This window comes from Scatophagus argus, chromosome 20 (genome assembly GCF_020382885.2).
Source record: "Scatophagus argus isolate fScaArg1 chromosome 20, fScaArg1.pri, whole genome shotgun sequence".
Lineage (NCBI taxonomy): Eukaryota > Metazoa > Chordata > Actinopteri > Scatophagidae > Scatophagus > Scatophagus argus.
The window spans coordinates 2049351-2070564 of NC_058512.1; the positions used below are offsets into that span (position 1 = coordinate 2049351).

A 21214-nucleotide genomic window follows, 5' to 3' on the forward strand; every position below is an offset into this window, starting at 1 on the left:
AAAGGCTCAGAAGACAAATATTATGGGTCATCAGAAGATTAATGAGATACGAAAGAAAATTGCTGACACTGAATTTTTCTCCTTTGGGCATAAGACAGTTAAATCCATCCAACTTGACAAGTGGAATGTGTCATTGTGACTTTAATATGCATTTTCAATATAAAACCTAAATCTGAGAAGTAGCCAGTAGCTCAAAGTGTCAGTTGATAAAAAGAATAACTCCCTGTGAAGTGTGAAGTAATGTACCACTGAAGGAAAAAAAGTGATGCTCAAATACGGTAATCGAGTAAATTTAATAACACAATAACACTTCCATCCAATTCTGACAACATTAACGGAGTGCAAAGGTCACTGAATGCAAATGAGACTCCTCTATCCCTGCTTAAGTCAGCACAACTGGAATAAAGCAGCTCTAAAGTCTGGCGATGAAGCTATAAAATGTCAGAAAAGGTTGGAAAACAATTTTCCCCAAAGACACCCCACCATTCACAAAAAACAACAAGAAACAGCAACTTTTACAAATTATGTTTATTTGGCAATAAATCAAAACAGAGACAAACCAGTCAATGTGCTTATGGTAGATATGCACCAATCAACCATAACATTATTACCACCCACCTAATATTGAATACGTGCCCCCTTTGCTACCAAAACAGCCCCGACTCCTTAAGGCATGGACTCCCTTAAACCTATGCACACGAATGGCAGGACCCCAAGGATCCCCGGGTGATCACTACCCAAAGCATCGCTTCAAGGTCAAAATGTTCACTTGCTGCCTAATATATCCCACCCACTGCACTGGTGCCATTGAGACAAAATAATCCATGTTATTCACTTCACCTGTCAGTGGTAATAATGTTAAGGCTCATCGGTGCAGTTGTGTCACAGCTTTACCTGAACACGTTTGTACTTCAGCAGCTCGACCCTGAAAAAACAAAGCAGATACCAAAGTGAGCTGAAAAGTTCACACAACAGCAGCAGCAGCAAGTTATTCATTAGGAAGTGGAGTGCCAAAACCCTCATTAATTAGCTCAAGAATAATCTTCCCCAGACATATGAATGGGTCAGATGGGTAGTGATTGATATAATCATTGGGATGGCTATTTTCACTTATCACATTAATGACGGGACTTACATGCATGTCAGGAGGTCCACCCTGTCCATTTCACTGCAGCCTTCATCTTCGGTTCATCTGTCAGAACAAGACACATTTAGATATTTTTTAAATTTTGTTACTCAAAAGGGTGTGGTGAAATGACTTCTGTAGCCTTGACTTTGTACACCAAATGAGCATATTAAAAACTAAAGCATGAGGACCATAAGACATATGCCGCATTAAAGAGTTGACAATTAAACTTCTAGAAATGTCTGAGTTACGTCCTGTTAGATGACCCATCTTGGTCCATACTCGAGTTGAGACCGAAGAACCTAATTTCAAATAGGAGTTTGGCGTGAAGCATTTCACACAATGGAACACGTTGGTTTTTACTGACCACGTGTTTTGGCGGTGGTGGGTTTACCGCCCGAATCGGTCTAAATGAGCTGTCTACAACACCAACACCTAAAGCTGAGAAACAACGGATTTGATTTACGATTTACTTACCTAATTAAAGAAAAGGGGCCAACACGTGCAGATATACAACTTCCGTTAACGTTGCTGAACGAAACCACGTTTCAAAATCATGCTAAAAACTGAAGAGTGAGCTAGCCAACTACCCGACTGCATTTATCTCATATACACAAAACCTACATTGAACATCTATAAGCGAAATGCCTCGACGAATAAGGTTTTCCTGAGTAGCTTCAGCGCACAACTGACACCTTGCATTCCAGCCACTGCTTTAACCTTCCCTTCCTCTCCTCTTCTCCTTCTGGTTCATTGACCGTTTTGAGTGCGTTACCGCCACCTACCGGCTAGGCTGTACCACTGTCCCTCTGATAAGAGTACAGAGCATGCGCGCTGCTGTGATTTTCTGTCGGACCTAAAATACAAACGTAAGAGGTGAACACACATTAAAGTCCATTCAGAGGTGTGAAAGAAGTTATATAAAGCCTTTTGTCTCTCCAGGTGGAGCTGCAGAAAATCTGATCTGGGGTTGTTGGGTGAAAAAGAAGTGATTTAAGAAGGGTTCTGTAAGTAAGTGTTCTGCAAGTCACACAGAAACATGAGCCAAAACAAGTCTTTTACACCAACCTGGTGGCTGACAAAAAGGACTTTCATTACTGATTCTCAATTTCCTTTCTTTTACACCACCTTCAGGCTGTGCTTTATTTGAGGAATAACGCTTTTAAATGCAGGAAACTTACGATTGAACAAGGGCTGTCATAACACCAGATTCACTAACAGCAGATGGTAAGATTTTAAATCACTTACTAACGGGACAAGAACAAAAGCGAGACGCCTCGGACGGATCAACACGTCACATCGGTTTTCCATTCATGATCTTTTTAATGTACAGTAAGCATGTGACTAATAAAACAGAACAGCACCAGGAGAATTGTGTGACTGCCAATCACGTTCCAACTATTCTGAGCAGTGCTGTGTGTGTGTGTGTGTGTGTGTGTGTGTGTGTGTGCATAATGCATTACGTGTGTATGCATCCATTTTACCTTTTAGGATAAAACCAAAGATTGCCTCTACTCATTTTCATAGAAACAATTTAGCCTATAGCCTCGGTTAATAATTAACATCTTGCAGCACTATAAGCCACACAATATTAGCGCTCACAAATTAATGATTACAAATACTTGTCAAAATAAATATCAAAAGATACATGTTCTGTTTGTCTACTGTAAGCACAAATGATTACATAAAAATTACAGGCATTTCTTTTTCGAAAACCTCAAAAAGGGAGAGAATAAAAAGGGAGAATGGAAGTCTGAGAGGAAAAGCAGATCTGTTAGGGACTGTATAGGGAAAATAAAGTGAAGAAACAATTCAATTCCTGTTCAGCACCACCTCTGCTCAGATTCACTGCTGTCCGTCACAGCCAGGCGAACGAGCGCGAGAACGGTTTTAAACGTCCATCAGAGACGATTTGCTCTGTCCATTTGTCCCTCAGCTAAGAGTCGGTGAACGCCTGTTCCCGCTTTATTATTCCAGCTGGCCTTAGCTTGGCCAAGGCAGGGGAGTCTACATTCAGGCCATTGTTCTGCCTTTTGATGAGGGAGTAAACCTGTTTCCCTGCAGGAGAGAAACCCCAGGGGGTCCGAGACACGGTGCAGAATAATCCACGGCTCTGGGCCCCCACAGCCGGGGCAGGTTAGAGGGCGGGGAGAGACAGACTGCTCGGGCCTAGCAGTTGATGGAGGCGCAGTCTGCTTTGGCTTTCCCCGCGGAGCTGATTATCCTCATGAGACAGTGTCCGAACTCCTCCAGGATCAACCTCTCTGCTTCGGCCTGAGGCTGGTGAGTCTGTTCCGCCTTTTTGGCCTGTTCCAGCAGACATTCGCACGTCGCTTCAAGCACCTCCTTTGTCACAAACGTGTAGGGCAACCTGTGGGGGAGATGAAAACAACGCTCTGGTCAGCCACACACATTCAAAAATCATTTGAAAACTACAGCTGAGGCCAAAGATCCTTCAAGGCTGACGTGGAAATCACGGAGCTGTAATGTCGCACTCAAAGAAAGGTCTCGCTTTAAATGACAAAAGTGCGTGAGGGAAACAAAATAATCCAAAAAATATAAGTTGTTATCATAATATTACAAATTCTTTTTGCTTAGCAACCAAGTTTACCATTCTCATGCTGGATTTGATTTTACATGAGCAACATATTTAATGTTATAAATTGAATAATGTACACACCCACATATTTATTTTGTAGTCTTAAATATCTAAAGGGACTGACAGCTGAGAGTAACTGACAGCTGCTGCTCACGGTCCTGTTTGCTGTAGCCACAGCTAATGTTCGCTCAGATCAATGCTTTGCCTTTATTTGGTTGAACCGCTTGTCGATGTTATTGATAGCTCTGCGTTATTGATTTGGTTGTGTTGTATTAGCTGTGTTACGGAGCGTCAGTACCTCCCGCCTCCACTGGAGATAACAGGCGCCGTCCGCATGAGCAGGTCTGAGATCTGTGACGACAGCTTGGTCTTCGCCGCGGTCTGCTGCTGTACTCTGACTTCTGCTGCGTCGGCCAAATGCATCAGCGTCTTCCTCTCCGGGCTCTCCTCGAAGTTCTTGCAGCCGATGCACTTGCAAATGGACGAGCACATGATCTTCGCCTTCGAGATGAAACGAGGGAAACGCAGGAATGTAACAAACAGTCACATTAAGCCGTTACATCAAAACGGCCTCGACAGCGCGCTGAGGGAAAACCCACCTCGTAGCACTCGCAGTAGTTCTTCAGGCAGCCCGATCGTTTACAGTTGCAGCCTTTGCTGTGTCGCCGGTCCGACTCGCCCTCTTTGCCTTTACCGATTTTAGGTTTGAAGGCCTCTGGGTTCCGGTCCAGACACGTCTGTGGAAAAACACATTTTCAGCTCGATCCATCAGTCTGACAGGAGGCAGCTAGCACAACTCACAAACCTCCACCTCACCTTTATAGCTTTGAGGCGTTCCGTTTCGTGCTCCAGGTTATTGAAGCAGTTATTGCAGTTGCAGTTATTGCAGAACTCTCCGTTTGCAAAGCAGTCGCAGTATCTTGGGGGACGAAACACAGAACTCTGCTTAATAAAGCAGCCTGAGTAGGACTGGGAGTTAGCAGCTTTACCTTAGTGGGCTGACATGTTTTGTGTTGATACGGATACACATACAGTATTCTGGTCAGGTCAGGCATCAACTTCACACTTACATCAAACAGATACAACATTTTAAAGTCAACAGTAAACTAAACCACAGTCCTACGTACAGTTTGAGGCACTGTGACTTGGTGCAGTTGCACGGTTTCCTCGGTCTGGAGGTTGTTTCTGCTGTCGACAAGCTGTGAGACAAAGAATGTTATTACTTTAAATAATTTATTTTAAAAAATAATAAATAAATAAATTATTTTAAAATAGCACAATCTTTTTTATTTAGATTTCAGTAAAACTGTGTTTTCAGTGTGAACATGCAACAGAGGTTCATGACTGGATTCAAACCAGAGAACCAGCAGCACCACAAAGCTACTCTCCATTGATGAAAGGACAATATCCAAACAATATGCACTTGTCTGGTAAGCTTCATTTTAACCAGAAGATTTCTGTCCCTCCTCCTATAAGAAGAGCCTTCAGGTCCCTCCTTACCCATTGAGTGGCAACCTGGCCTGAGTCTGCACACCAGTGGATGCTGGGAACGTAGAGCTGCTGGCGAGGGTGACAAACGGCGGCTGCTGGAGCTACAGCAGATGGAGACAACACAGCAGAAAAGGAATTAAATGCATGAATATCAAAATATGGTGAATTCAATTTAAAAAAAAACAAAAAAACACCACTAACCTGAGTGACGTATTGTGCTGGTACGACTGCATAGCCCACGTTCCCGCCACCTGGAGCTGGCGCCAGGACGGTGCCTGGAGGGAGGTTGGTGAAGTTGGGCTGGATTTGGGGGAGTGGAGTCGCAGGCATGATCAGGCGTTGCTGGGTCTGAGTGGTGGTCATGACTGCGGCCGACGTCAGGGGCTTCGGGGCCACCTAGAGGGAAGACAGTCCATGAAGACGCCTGCGGAAACACTTCACAGGAAGCTCCATTTGAAAAAAAAACGCTTTCACAGAAGTTACCTGTTTGATGGTCTGTGCTGGGACGATGGGGACAGACATCCTGACCGCTCCTGTACCCACCACCATAGGTTTAGCTGTGGGACAGTAGGAATCATAAGTTGCCACAGAAGAGCGTCAACACGTGTGCTGTTGCTAAATGAAGTGTAGCCTGGTGTTTGTTGGCAGGTCTGTCTATAAGTCACCTGTCTGTATAGAGCTGGTGCTGGGACCGCTGGGCTGTCCCGTGCTGCTAGCTGTGGTTGCCGTGACGAGGCGGACGTAGTGAAACCTGCTACCTGGTACCTGAATCTGCTGCACGTTCGGCTGGCTCGCCAGCGGGATGATGGTCTTGTACTGCGAGGTGCCGACTCCTCCCACGGCCACAGACTGCACCGGTTTAATATTCTGAAAATGTTCATGTACATCAGGAGATGGACGTCGAACAGCATAAGGATGAATAAAGCTGACAATCAAGGACACCATGAGCCAAGTTAAATCTTTTTTTGTGACAGCTTTATGCTTAAAATCAGGCCTAAGTGTTCCCATGTGATAAGCCCAAAGCAATAACAAACTTTAAGAGCTGCTCCAAATATGAGTGCAAAGTGCAAGACAGGGCAGGAGAATCATTTAGTTGTAAAAAACTTCTTCCAAGCTGTCTTCAATTAAAAAGGCTGAGAGCAACTAAAAACATTTTGCAGTAAGAAAGAACCTGACACGTCAACAACAAGAATTAGATCAGAATAGAACAGAACAGAACAGAATATTACGTTATTTAAGTGATGTTCTGAAAATCTCACTTTGGATTTATTGCTGATCAAAATAAAAACAAAAGTAATAAAGCTTGTGTGTTCAGACACGCAAACACACACACACACGCACACACTCCAGTGTGTGTCACAGTCATGATTAGTGCTCATAAAGCAGCAAACAGACAACTCTTAATGTTGAGAGAAAACCACAAGTGAAATCTAATTTCATGGCTCCAGACACACAGATGAAAGCGTCGCTGTGAAGAATTCATAGGAAACGAACACAGAATTAGCCGAGCTTTGTTAGCGTCTTCTTCAGTAACGCTGCAGGGAGGAGGAGTGCAGCAGAAGCAGCCACAGAGAGATTTTAGATGAGGAGCTGCAGCGCGCCATCAGTTACAGACACACCTTAAAGTTGGCAGCCCGGCTGTGATGACGAAGCAAATCACTGCCGAATCAAAGCCAAGCCAGAACATGCGTATGGAGAAGCCTCGCTGCGGAGTGCCTTCACCTCACCTGTGTTGTGGCTTGGCTGGTGGCCACCTTGACTGGAGACGCCGATGTGGACTGCTGGACTGTGAGGATCTGCTGTGCTACATTAACAGGCAGCGCCACCGACTTCTGAGAGGCGTTGGAGGTCGGGGAAGCCACAGACACCACAGTCACCTGGCGGGGACAAACACAGTGCAGAGTGCGGAACGATCAGTCCTGACAGATCAATCTCCCATCAGTATTCTCACACACATCTTAGCATTTTTCACCCGGTGCACACTGACTGATATGAATCTTAAATGGAATGTCGTTATTCACGATATCTGCTCTTGCAATAACAAGTCATAATGTTGTAACCATCTTAAGATTAATCTCAGCACTGATGGTATCTCAAGGCATCTGTAGCTTGTCAGTATTATAATAAACAGAAAACGCGTGGGAAACACCACACCGAGGAAAGTAAGGTGAAAAATGAGTGGTAGTGTGTAGATTTACCTTGCTGGGAGTCTTAAGGGGTGAAATAGCAATCTTTTTCCCAGGAATGCTCTGTATGCTAGTGCTGTGCGGCTCAGAGAGCGTTATGGTCCTCGCAGGCATCACCGGGGAATTCTGTGCCAGGACCCGTCCTATCAACACATGGCACAAGATCTGAGACAACGTGGCTAAAACACAGCGGAAACAGAATTTGAAAGGTCACACAAAATAACTGCACGACAATAATGCAAATAAACTTACCCGCAATAACAGGAGACACTGATGTCTGAGGATTTAGAGCTTTGCTGTTAACGGTTTTTGTGATGATAAACTTGATTGGTGCAGCTGAGGATGTTGGAGTTTTCTTCGAAATCTGTGGAGATACGCAGTCAGACTGATGTGCGTTTGACTCTCCACAATCACATCTTAACATCACTGGATATTTTTAATCCAAACACAGTTATTTTCTGCAAGTAATATTTACTTCAGTTCACATTACTGCTATTAACATCTTCTAGCTTGTTTTTTGTTTTGTTTTCAGGGTTTTTTTTTTCTTTCTTGTTTTGCTGTTCATTTACACAACCTCACCAGTTTCTTTTTAAAGCTTGTGAATTTAATGACCTGACTACAACCACTAAGAGACTGCTAATGTTAATCAGTCACATCTGGCAGATGCCTGATCCACTTAATATACTGGATGTTATCAGCACCATCTGTGTGGATCTGTGCATCACTGAAATGACTGATGAATTTCTCCATTTTCTCCAATAAAACACAACATTGCATTACAGATGGTCCTTTTTTGACACAAGCTTCTCATCCGTCATGCCAATAGCTATAACTTGTGTTATAATATTTACAATATGTCATCCAAGGAAGAGCCACGTGAAGTAAAAACAGGTATGACAACACTGGACAATTTGTTGTATCTGATCCAATTTCCTCACTGGAACTGAGGTGACTCAGCGCCAAACCATCACCTCCTCCTCTCCAAACACCAAACTGAGTGAAAAGAAGCAAACAAACAGCTGTTTTGTTCTTTCACTTTCTTATTGGCCTCCCCAGCAGGACAGCAAACTCAGTAAAGCTGCACCCTGCTGAGACAGTGGAGTAGTGAGTTTGACAATGTTCTCAAATGATGTTGTCAGTTTGGAACATCATAACCCACAATAACATTTACTCATAGAAAAATATATGACGAGTGCTGCACTGAGTCACTTCATTATTACCTCACTGAGAACATCAGTGAGGCAATAATGAAGTGAAAACAGACACATAAAAATAAAAAATAAAATGACTCATGGATAAATCAATGTGTTCAGTCTTCATCGAAGCATAAAGTGTTTCAGGCTGTCAACCAATAACGTGGACTTCCATTAGTAAGTAAGCTAACCTGTAATTGTTTTTTTTTTTTATTGTTTTCTTGTTGGAGACACTGAAATCCTGTCTAACAACTCCAGTTAGGTTTGTCAGAAAACAGTTTGTGAACAGCACAAGCAGCCTTACTGGTCAATAGATAAAATCTGCATTAGTAATTGTGGTTAATTTAACACTAATGTGGCTAATGATCAGAAGTCTTCAATATGAAATTGTCAAATACCAATTTGTTTCAATATTCCAGACATAACCATCAGTGTTACCTGTACAGTCTTCAGGGGCTGGGTCTGTAACGTCGTCAGCTGGTTGCCAGCATTGCCCACCACTGGCTTCCCACCAATAGTCACCACTTTAAACTGTGGAGCTTGAGGTTTGGTGTCTCCTGAAGTCTGTGAAACACCAGGCTTGTTGCCTGTGTGGGGCAGCTGCAGCACTATGGGTTGCCCAGACTTTCCAATTGCTGTAACCAAAAGTTTTTGTCCTTCCTGCTTGATGACCTGGGCTTGAGCACCAGCAGTCTTTGCTGCTTCTGTGGCTTGAGATGAAGCCACCTTGTTGAGAATGATCTGATGGTTTGCGGGAGAGATGGTAAACGGCGCCGTGAGCTTCTGTAAGCCACTAGTAGAGACGGTTGTCCCAGTCACACTATCTGTAGTTTTGGTAGTGGCTGTGGAAGTAGCCATGGATGGTTTGAGGCTAAGACGGGGGGACGATGTACTGGAAATGGATATAGGAAGCTGATTTCCGGAGCTGATGCTGAATGTGGAGTCTGCGTTGGTGGATGATGTCAGAGTCTGAGTGCCTTCTGTTGAAGCGGCATCTGAACACAGACTCAAATTTTCTGAAGCCATGGGTGCATCCGTTTCCATTGGGACCGATGTGTCATCACCGGACCCTGACTGGACCGTGGTGCCGTCAGGTTGCGGGTGAGGGATGTCTTCTATGCCCTCAGTATCCATGATCTCATCTGGAAGGAGGCTGTTGAGCTCTGGTGACACCACATCCATGCTTGCAAAGTCTCAGCTCTCTGTTGAAGAAAAACAACAATTTTTCATTGCCACTGAAAAATGTGTCAAAGATATACACATTTTTCAGCTGAACACATATAAAATGCTTTTAAATGCAATGGAAGCCTTTAGGAATTTTTTTTCGTAAGTTTAGTTATTATTTAAATGAATAACCTGGTTTAGGAAACGCATATTTACTAGACTAAATACATTATGGTGCCTGATCTCTGGGAAAAATCTGATATGTTGATTGCTTTTTATTATGTTTGATTACATATAATTGTTAGATTGAATTGCAATTGAAAAGATCTACAATTCAAAAAATATATATAGATAGATATCTATATATAGATAGAAAGATATAGCTAGAGAGATATATCTATATATTATATATATATATATAAATAACATATATCTATACTGCTCTACATAATTAACAAACATCCATAATTAGACAGTACTGCAGTGTCCTCGAAAAAGACTTTGCAAGAAAAAAAATAAACAAACAAGCAAGATAGTTAATGCTAACGAGTTAGCCACGGCAAAAAAATGCCCGGTCTGATAACTTTATGCGTGTGAATTGCTCATTGATAATCCCGTATTTTATCAGTGAAAGGGGTTAACATGAGTCACGTTTGAGCTGCACTCATTTTGACACTGGCTGACAGCTGATGCTGGCTTAACTAGGCCGCAGCGATCATCTCAGCCATATCTTTGTCCTGCTGCACTCTACTCAACATTAATCCACTGAAACGCACATATGAACCCTACCCACCCCAAACCACACTCACACACACGGAGCTAACTGCCCTGGTTGTTTTCACGCCTCCATGTGAAACTGTCCTGAGCTGCACTCATTTGTGTGAAAACATCCTCAGAAGTGGTCCCGGCTGGGGCAAAGAGTGTGCAAAGGCGACAAGCTGTTTGCTGGCTGCGTTACTATTTCAGGCCGGGGTTGGATTTCGAAAGATCCGCCATTTTTACCTCGTCATCAACTCTGTTAGCTCCGCGGCTAACACTGAGCTATATGGATTCAGAGAATGTATCTGCTACTATTTGCACTGGGCTAAGACACTTGTCCACAGCAAGTCCACACAAAACAGAGCAGCTACATGATAGCTGAATATAACAGACCGTGGAAAATGTGTGCTACTAGCAAGTCACAAACTCTTTTAGCGGACTCAACGCACGTAAACAATGCTAGCGTTCACTAATTCCTCCTGTCACTTGAGACATCCATCTGGATCGGAACATTTGAAACCAACAATGCACGTAAAACTACTGCATCTAATAGATTTATCTAATGGCATGTGTAGCATGTGCTTTGGGGCTATGAGACAAGTTAGCGTGGCCTAACCAATTATAAATTACAAATTTCAGTTAAACGACAAGTAAATCCCTTTTGATCCAGTGGAGACAACACGTATATGATCATCCGTATCTAAATCGGAAAGAAACGTCAAATACGATTATACCAGCTAGGTAGTATGGACACAGCTAATAGCAAAAGCAGCTGCTAAGTGCTGTTGTAATTTTGACAGCATAAACAGAAGGAACAGTTAACGCAGAAATTGCTTTACCATGTCAACAAAACAACTCCATACGCGTCTCGATGTTCGGCTTAGTTAGCTTTTACTTTTTATTTGCGGGCGCAGTAACTTAGCTGACGGCTCACATGATATTTGCATCATAGGTTACTAAACTACTAATTAGTATCCAACCAAACTTTGTTTCAGCGCACAGAATATCGTTACTGGCCAGTTTCAGGTTATATTCTAGCTTCTGTGCTCTTCACTGGTGTCTACCCTAACCATCGTTATTATCATCATCATCAGCCTCATCAAGCCAGCCCAGCGGGCAGGACAACTGTACTAGCAAACTTGCTGAAGCTGCTAACCCAAGCTAGCTAGCACAACATTTTCAACATTGAACACTTTTTGAAGTGTGTGGCTACCCACTGAATGCAGTGTGGTGAATCCTAGAAAAGGCCAAGACATAATGATGCTTACCCAAGATATTTACGCTAGGCAATGTTTCCAGATAAAACGAGGAAAGCAAAAGGCGATTGTTCAAAATACCGCGCCGAGCGCCATTCCTCCCTGACATTTCACAAGTTGACCACGCCCTCCGCGCCCTACGTCACTGATACGTGATTCTTAAAGGTGCAGCATAACAATATCACGTTTGTTTTGATAAAAGCTATTCAAAAGTACAATTTTTCTAATTGGTATCTCTGTTTTTCTAAAATTATATGTTTAGCATTTATTTAAATCGTGAAATAATCTCATTACAAAAATTAAACACAACTCTACGAATAACAGTAAGATTAGGCTATTTTACTATGTGACGATTATATTTACTGGTCTTAAAATGTACTAATAAGTGAAAAACTTAGTAGTTTAAGAGATACAGTAAATTCTTTTTAAATCAGAGTTACACTATGAAGTGACAGTTTATTTATCAGCAAAATTATGTACCAAAATACAAATGTCAACAGGGCCAGTATTGCTAATTAGAACAAGGATGTCCTCATTAAGTTTCATTAATCTGTCTTCATAAAAATACAGTAAAATAAAGGGATTTTTTTCTTGCCAAGCGATAATTTTAACTGGTTAAAGCCCATAATATTACTTACTACATAATATAATTTGTCAAAGCAGCTGCATTCACATTTTGCCAATTATTAATTATATTATTTCATTTTGCAAATTGACTAAGTGACTAATTGAGTAACGGTTTTGGCTGCACTTCAAAAAATGTAAAGGTTGGGAAAAACATATTTAATATTTATTTGAAAAATAAATAAAGCTCTCAACTAAATGTGGATTGTTGTGGAGCAGGATACTAAAAATAGCTTACAAGCAGCTAACAACTCCCTAAGATTTGTAATTACCGGTCATAGGCCTCTATTACTTGAGTAAATTTGATTAGCTACACTCCAACACTCCTACTCATACCAGTCGCTCTTAGTATTATAAATATATTGACAGTATTGGCAACAAACAATCTATCACTGAAGATCATGAACAGTGGGCCGATAAGCTCCTCCTTCTGCTTGTTGGAGGACCGCTCGAGCAGCGCGCTCCCCGGCACTCAGACCGGAAGTCTCGCTCCCCTCTTGGCTGAGGAAGCCTGCTGTTGTTGACACTTCGACAGGCAACAATGGCAACCGAAGTGAGACAGGAGCTAGCACAGTTGATGAATTCAAGTGGATCTCATAAAGATCTCGCTGCCAAGTATGTGACGCCAATTATACCAAACAGATAACTTGCTAATAGCAGCGCTATGCTTTTCCAAATCTAGAAAGTAAACGCTGCGGTAACTGCAACGAGATAGCTGTGGTAGACTAAGCTAAGCTAATGTTAGCTACCTAGCTACATTAGCCATACATTCAGTAGTTGAATTAAATGTAATTTTATGTCAGAGACGTTAGATTCCAGACCTCCCTTTAAACTGTAACGCCACGTTACAGCGGCAACAAAGCGGCGAGGCTAACATTGACGCTGCTGTCCTAATTGATCATATTAGTTAGTAACAGCTAACGTTACTGTTTACTACCCACTGGGCACATCATAGCTCTAGATACTGTTTACTATGGACACAACATTGCCTCCAGGCTCAACAATGGAAACATTAATTGACAAGAAATTAAAAATGTACTAATGTTAACTCAACACTTGTGCTGCTGATTATCACATGTTCTGTAATGTTACCTTCTGTTTAATATCAGCCCGACAACGCGAGAGTTTTACTGTGCTTTTAAGCTTTATAGTAATATTGTGCAGACTAAAATATTTGTACATACATCGTACATTTCACAGTTTTGTAATTGTCCATTTATCAATTGCAGGGCGTCCATTAAAACGTGGTTTATAACCTGTAAAATCTTTTGTAGATATCGACAGATTTTGGACAAGGCCATTCAGTTTACAGATGCAGATCAGCTGGAATCCTTAAAGGCCTTTGTTGAAGCAAGTATGCTGTGCCCGCCTTCTTTTTTAATCAGTTTTTCTACATGGTTCAAAATTTGCACGTTGACAGGATGTTTTCCTATAATATGTATCTATTTTTTTGCAGTGGTCAATGAAAATGTCAGTCTTGTCATCTCGAGACAGCTGCTCACAGATTTCTGCACACATCTGCCCAACCTGCCTGACGCCACCGCCAAAGCAGTGTACCACTTCACCTTGGAAAAGATTCAGCCGAGGGTCATCTCTTTTGAAGAACAAGTAAGAGCCCCCACAATCGCTCACAGCTCTTATTTTTATGTTGATCATTTTTATGTGTTAAACTTGTGTTTTTACTGGAAAGTACAAATAAATAATGTCCTTACGCATGCTCAGGTTGCCTCAATACGACAGCACTTAGCAACCATTTATGAAAAGGAGGGAGACTGGAGAAATGCTGCCCAGGTTTTAGTTGGAATTCCATTGGAAACAGGACAGAAGTAAGTAACGACACTAGCAGATTTATTTTTAACATTTGTGATATTCCCATGTCTTTAAATAGCTCTTTATTTCCTCCCTTAGGCAGTACAATGTTGACTATAAGTTGGACACATACCTGAAAATTGCCCGTCTCTACTTAGAAGATGATGATCCAGTGCAGGCAGAAGCCTACATCAACAGAGCCTCATTGCTTCAGAATGAGTCCTCTAATGAACAGCTGCAGATACACTATAAGGTACACAGTCACATAGTGATTTCACTGCCAAAGGTTGTGCCTGCGTGAGGTTAGCGATTGAATGCAAGCAGAGTGTTTAAATATTATTGGAAGGTTGAGTATATAATATTTGCAGTTGCTTAAATCAATATTTCATGCTGTTTTCCTGCTTAGGTATGCTATGCCAGAGTCCTGGACTTCAGGAGGAAGTTCATTGAAGCTGCACAAAGATACAACGAGCTGTCTTATAAGTCAATTGTCCATGAGAGTGAACGTCTAGAGGCACTGAAACATGCCCTGAACTGCACCATACTGGCCTCTGCAGGTACCACCAAGACTCATGAGTTTAGGGCTACATTTTTGAAGCTTATCAGAATGACAAACTAAGTGAGACCGTATTTCATAACCAAAATATTGTTATTGTCTTTAGGCCAGCAGCGTTCCCGTATGTTGGCCACTCTTTTTAAGGACGAGCGCTGTCAGCAGCTGGCAACCTACGGTATTCTGGAGAAGATGTACCTGGACCGTATCATCAGGGGAAACCAGCTGCAGGAGTTTGCCGCCATGCTGATGCCCCACCAGAAAGCCACCACAGCAGATGGTGAGCGGAGATAATTAGCTTTCCTTAACCCAAGCTGCTAAACTGTTGGATTTGGTGATGGGGTAAAATGTTCCTATTCTCAGCATCATTTTGTCAGCTGTTGATAGCTGACATATTTGAAATTTTCTCTCTTGTAGGCTCCAGCATCCTTGACAGAGCTGTTATCGAACACAACCTACTGTCTGCAAGCAAACTCTACAACAACATCACTTTTGAAGAACTAGGAGCTCTGTTGGAAATCCCCCCAGCAAAGGTGAGACATCGATTAGATAAATATGTTCTGTGTTTTTTATTTTTAGCCTGTTTGTTTCATTTTCTGCTTTTATTTCGCTTTTACTTGACAAATGTGTAGCTGTTGATTTTTCCATGTGTGTTGAGATGTTGGCGTCTTTTGTTTGTCCTCAGGCAGAGAAAATAGCTTCACAGATGATCACTGAAGGACGCATGAATGGCTTCATCGACCAGATAGACGGCATTGTACACTTTGAGAGTGAGTAACGACACCTGTGGGCTTTTACATTTGATGTACGCAATTCACTAGTTTGTTTTTATGAACCAAAGAACAGTTCTTAATATTTAAAGTGACAGTTATAGTCCATAAAATTTCGACACAAAGGTAAATGTTCACCTCTTTTGATGATATTGACCACAAAGGGAAAGTAACAATACCGTGTACAGACTGTTGTTGGGACTTCACGTTAAGTTGGATCATCCAAAGTTATATCACATTGTTGTTTATATTGCATTATTGACTCAAACTATCTGCGGCCAGTAGGGGGCAGCTTCTTCAAAGAGGAATGACAGAACAAAAGAAGAGCATAAAGCCCCCAGCAGCCATTAAAACGCACTGAGTTTGAACATGTGTTGTTCACAGTCATGAAATGGAAATAAATTTGATGGCTGGAGTCTGATTCTCTTTTTTTAATCTCTGACAGCCCGTGAACCCCTTCCTACATGGGACAAACAGATCCAGTCACTGTGTTTCCAAGTCAACAACCTCTTAGAAAAGATCCGACAGGCTGCTCCGGAGTGGGCTGCGCAGGCAATGGAAACCCAGATGACCCAGTAAACATCCCCCCCCCCAAACAAAATCCTCTAAACTGCTCCCTCATCCTGTCCTGATGTGTCGTCTTCCTGATCAAAATTGTCTCCGCTCCAGTCCCACTAATGGAAACGGCAAAGAAGAGAAGTTTTTGCTACCACCGTCACTTTTTGCAGAGGATATTTTTGCTCACAGGGAAAATTCAGCGTCTCTCATTGTTTCAGATCTGTGTCTCACACAGATGTAGTGACAGGAGGGCCATAATGTAACATGTAGGTGTGACTTCATATGATTTACTTGGCATGTTTAAAGTTCAGATATGGTTATTCACATAGTTGACATGAAAAATGCAATGTTGTGTTCCAGCGCATTCTAGTGTTTTTAACTTAACGTAATTACACAGCAACTTCCGTCAAATGGTTCTTGGTTTATTCATGTTAACCTTCTCTGTCCACATTTATGAGGTTTCAGCAAAGAGAAATAAATTCACATGAAAGAAAGTGTTCAGTCTCAAGGTTGTGTTTTTTAACTTTCCACATCAGTAACAATTCAATTATTGATGTTACGACAAAAAATACACATTCTGAGTTTGTTTTCCTGCAGCTCCCTTAGCAGTGTCTTCTTTCAGTAATTTGATGTTCCCTCCTGTTTTCCTGTGAGTCAAGAAAAGTGCTTTTTAGAGTAGGTCATGTTGTTAATGTTGTACCTTAGAAGGTTAGGTTTCTCTGCCTGTTAACCATCCGCAGCTGACAGTCGATGTTGTAGGTGAGTCCATCCGATCCACACACAGGGTCACAGATGGGTGGGCACCATATTGGGTCATAATATCCAGACTGTGCAGATACAAGTGGAAAATATGTGTTAATGGCTTAATGGGGCAAACAAATAATATTTCACTTTTGCACCTGTTAAGCTACAACAATCTATACATCCCTCCATCCATCCATCCATTTTCTATACCGCCTATCCATCAGGGTCGCGGGGGAGCTGGAGCCTATCCCAGATGACTATGGGCGAGAGGCAGGGTTCACCCTGGACTGGTCGCCAGTCAATCGCAGGGCCAACACACAAAGACAGACAACCACACACTCTCACACTCACACCTAGGGGGCAATTTAGAGTAGCCAATTAACCTGATGTGCATGTTTTTGGTATTGTGGGAGGAAGCCGGAGTACCCGGAGAAAACCCACGCAGGCACAGGGAGAACATGCAAACTCCACACAGAAGGGCCCAGACCGGGATTCGAACCTGGAACCCTCTTGCTATGAGGCAACAGTGTATTAAGAATAAATCAGACAAAACAAATCTCTCATGTAAAATCTTAACTCTGTGCACTGCGTGCCCACAATCCATACAATATAAACATAATATTGAATAAATATGTAATTTTTTACCTTTTTATTGTTACTCTTGTTGATCTGATAAAGAACACAAGGTTTGTTTTGTTGTTGGGGTGAATACAGCAGCTCATATCCGATATATTGGATCCTTTTTCTCACAGCAGAAACAAACCAGGTGAAAGCCAGCTGATTATTTATGGCTCCATTTAGGTGTTTGAACACGCTGTGCTGCTGAACCAGCATGCTCAGTATCAGAGTGCTGAAAACAGCATAACTAAATGGAAAGGAGCTTATATTAATGTTCTGATACACCTACATAACACCTGAACTTTCATTAATGTGGTCATGTGACATTTAATTTAGTCCTCTCAGCTCAACACACTGGTAAAGCAGACGCTGACATCCTATGATGGCAAGTATAATGTGGCTAACACTGATGTTACCAAAGGGGAAAAACATTTTTAAAAAATCTGTTTTGAAGTCAGTATATAGTTTGATCATAAAAAAAGTTAATGGCAGTATTGTGCAATTTTCAAGAGAAATCTTCTCCACATCAACTGCTCAGGACATCACAGGTGAAATGTCCTGGCAATAAAAATGGTCCCAGCTAACTTTGAATGCCATTTCCAGTACAGAATTAAATCTGACATCAATAGTATAATAGATAGTAGATTTACAACATCATTAAAGTTTATATCATTGCCCACACCCACCTCCTCATAGACAATCTCACAAGCATTGAACATCTGAAGCATAAAATGCCTGAAATGTGATTTTGTGTATTATAATGCATTCATAATGCATTATGACTGTGTTCAAAGTCACACATAATGCTTTCTGATGCACTATATCAACAGTCATAAAACATTGTAGACATGACTTATGATGCATTATAAGATGAATAATACTGGATGTATCATAAATTCCTGCTCCGCAACCACAAGAATTTCCCTCCAGGGATTAATAAAGGAATTCTGATTCTGATTCTGATTCTGATTCTGATTCTGATTAACAAATTATCACGTTATTCTGACAGATGATTGTAAAGGTCCATTCACTCAAACTTGTGATGGAATATTTGTACATTGCCAGAATGGCACATTTACCTGAGACAATGATCTGATTACTTCTTGGGAACCACTGTTTTACAGATATTTAGTTATTAAAAATGTGTTTTGTACATGTGTAAGTGTTAAATAAAGGTACTACTCTTGCACTATAATTACTACATTGTCCACAGCGAGTCTTACAGTGATTCAGCTCCACATATCCACTGAAAACTTACTCTGATGTTGTATTTGGTCCTGTAAAGGCTGCGCATGGCCATCGTCACTCCACACAGGAGCATTCATCCACGTCACTGGCAATCATGCAGCCGAGGCACAGGTGACAACACAGACCCGGGCAGCCTGATTCAGATGGGAAAAGAAGTGTATTAAGAATAAACAAATCTCTCATGTAAAATCTTAACTCTGTGCACTGCGTGTTAATCAGATTTCCCAGTAAGGAAGGAACGCTCACAAATTTTGCAGTCGTCGCAGACATCAAACGGGCCGATCTGGAAGTCAGATGGTTCGTATTTTCCTGGTTGGTTGGTCACAGCCATGATCAAGATAATTCTGTCTGGGATGAAAAGTAAATGTCACCAATGTTTGTTCTTGAGCCCATCACTGAAGAGCTGAGGCCTGATCATTACTTCCTCCCCCCCTGCAGAGATAACTATAAATTACACCTCTTTTGAACATCAAACAATTTGGACATAAGTTATCCGTTCAGGATTCAGAGTCAAGCAGTGGTCAGGAAGTAAATCTTACCAGATGGTTGGAGCGTTAAAGGATGGTGAAACTGAGGAAGAAGTCAGTTTAAAGCAGGTGAAAAATGTGGTGGTAGATTTTAAAGATGTTGCTAAACACATCCACATTATAGGGACAAACAACATCATCTTCTCATTTTAGATGTAATTATTAGAGGCAAATGTCAACTGTGGATGATTTAAATTAGCAATTAAAGAAGATTCAGCTAATGTCTGTTGCATCTGATGTTGTCCTTTTAATTGCTGAAACATCAAATTCATGTTAAAAATCCTGTGAGGGTTTTATTGTATATGAACTGAAATCGTGTGACCACAGCAGTCATATCAATGGTTAGATAATAGCAAAAGATCTTTAGTTTATTACTTTCATAGTCATTTTCCACTCAAAGACCCATTTTGGAAAGTTATGCTGACATTGAAAATAAAATGTTATAAGAAGTCGGGCTGGTTCGGTTCACATTCAATTCAAGTACGGTACTTCTGAAGTACTTCTGATTTGAATATTTGAATATTGTGCTAGTTTTACGCCATTACCTTCAGAAGTAAATATGGTACTTTTTACTCCACTATGTTTATTCGTCAGCGACCAATTTAAATTTTAAAAACCTATGATGAGCATACATGACGCATTGTTGAACAGTAAAGAAAACCACCTCATCATACGTAATAATTGGATAAGATCAAGAGTGGGATGGTTTGTGGATCAACATTTCTCAACATGCATGCTTGGGATAAATAACTGTCCAAACATTCCTTGAAGTCCACAAAACCTCTAAAAATCCTCCTCTTCTGATGAATTTTATCAAAGTGGGTGTCACAGGAACCTCTTAGCATCACATCATATAAGTTAACTGACAGCTAACATAGCCATGAATTGAGTGTTAGCACTGTGACCCATCAATATCTGTTGGTACTGCTATGACCTTACTTTGTTCACGTGTTGTTTATGCTATAATTTCTGTTGGCCATTTGTGGTTTCTTGTAGTTTCATAACAAAAACTGCACAACTTCACTAGAGCCACAGAAAGTTTCAACTTGTGTGTACTGGAGAACGTCTCATTGTTAGCTAATGGCCATGTTTTGACTACAGCCATGTTAGCTAATGGTCTAGCTTCAAATGCAGCCACACATAATTTTTTACTCTTTTACTTTAAGAGCAATATGTGAGGGTGGTTATCATTTTGTTTTTTATTTTATTGTTTCCTTTGTACTGTTATGTGCCTTGGGGAACTTTTTACAACACCGACAGGTTTGTGGCTAAATTAACCAGGATTTGATAGCTCTCTTAGAAGAGTTCAGGTAGTTTCAGGACTTGGCTCCCCTCGCAGAAAAAGGTATCTGAACAAAAGATGTTCTGTGTCAGTCTCTCATGCATTTGAATCTTTGATACACTCATTTCAGGCACATGGTGGCGCTGCTTCCCACAAACTGTCCGACACCTACTCAGGCTGTGTAGGGGAGCATGTAATAACGACCTGACTGTAATGATATAGGCTCCTACATAATGAGCAGCTATAACTGAAACTCAGGAGTAGGCATGATTTTCAATTTCCTACAGACTAAAGATAGACGTGGGCTAAGTTACAGTAAAATACACGAGGCTGCCATTAGCTTGCACTCCACAGCAGACCCCGAAAATACTTTGACCAGACATCCAGCACATCCAGCAGTTTAGATATCTAACTTTAAACTTGATTTCTTATTAGCAGTAAAAAAGGTGTATTCCAAAGGGCCTGGAGGTACATGTCTTTAATTCATATGAGGATACTGCAGGTTTAAAGATGAAATCAGACAAACATGTTCATGTTTTTTTTAGCCCCACAGCAGTTTTCATTAGCTACATTAAAAGTTAGTGCCAAACTAATGTCAGAATATGTTCTCATACTGTTCCTTGTTTATATTATGGGTTGCTTGGTGATCTTCTGCCGGAGGTCATATCACCATATTCTGTACAGAGTTACACCTGCAGTAATCAAAC

The 21214-nt window shown here is 41.4% G+C and overlaps 2 protein-coding genes and 1 long non-coding RNA gene across 4 annotated transcripts; 1 reads left to right on the forward strand and 2 right to left on the reverse strand.

The window, feature by feature from the left end:
• Positions 1-122: 122 nt before the first annotated feature.
• On the reverse strand, positions 123-1856 carry LOC124052153. The gene is made up of 3 exons (XR_006841939.1): positions 1604-1856; positions 1136-1192; positions 123-925 (listed from the first exon to the last, which is right to left on the reverse strand). It is a non-coding gene; the product is annotated as an uncharacterized LOC124052153 (long non-coding RNA).
• Positions 1857-2429: 573 nt separating this feature from the next.
• Positions 2430-11941, reverse strand: lin54 (lin-54 DREAM MuvB core complex component). 2 transcript variants are annotated; one of them, XM_046375687.1, is made up of 14 exons: positions 11787-11941; positions 9034-9797; positions 7655-7766; positions 7415-7545; positions 6944-7093; positions 5882-6083; positions 5700-5773; positions 5418-5612; positions 5226-5317; positions 4853-4924; positions 4542-4644; positions 4325-4462; positions 4024-4226; positions 2430-3497 (listed from the first exon to the last, which is right to left on the reverse strand). In XM_046375687.1, the coding sequence occupies exons 2-14, from the start codon at positions 9775-9777 to the stop codon at positions 3296-3298; spliced, it is 2418 nt and encodes an 805-aa protein (XP_046231643.1). In that variant the 5' UTR covers positions 9778-9797; positions 11787-11941; the 3' UTR covers positions 2430-3295. The 2 variants fall into 2 exon arrangements, with proteins under 2 accessions (XP_046231643.1, XP_046231644.1); XM_046375688.1 differs by lacking the exon at positions 11787-11941 and adding an exon at positions 10569-10881.
• Positions 11942-12860: 919 nt separating this feature from the next.
• cops4 (COP9 constitutive photomorphogenic homolog subunit 4 (Arabidopsis)) lies at positions 12861-16582 on the forward strand. The gene is made up of 10 exons (XM_046375872.1): positions 12861-13013; positions 13673-13752; positions 13855-14006; positions 14121-14224; positions 14307-14460; positions 14614-14764; positions 14870-15040; positions 15178-15293; positions 15446-15530; positions 15976-16582. Exons 1-10 carry the CDS (start codon positions 12940-12942, stop codon positions 16107-16109), a joined length of 1221 nt encoding a protein of 406 aa, XP_046231828.1. The 5' UTR covers positions 12861-12939; the 3' UTR covers positions 16110-16582.
• The last annotated feature ends 4632 nt before the right edge of the window (positions 16583-21214 follow it).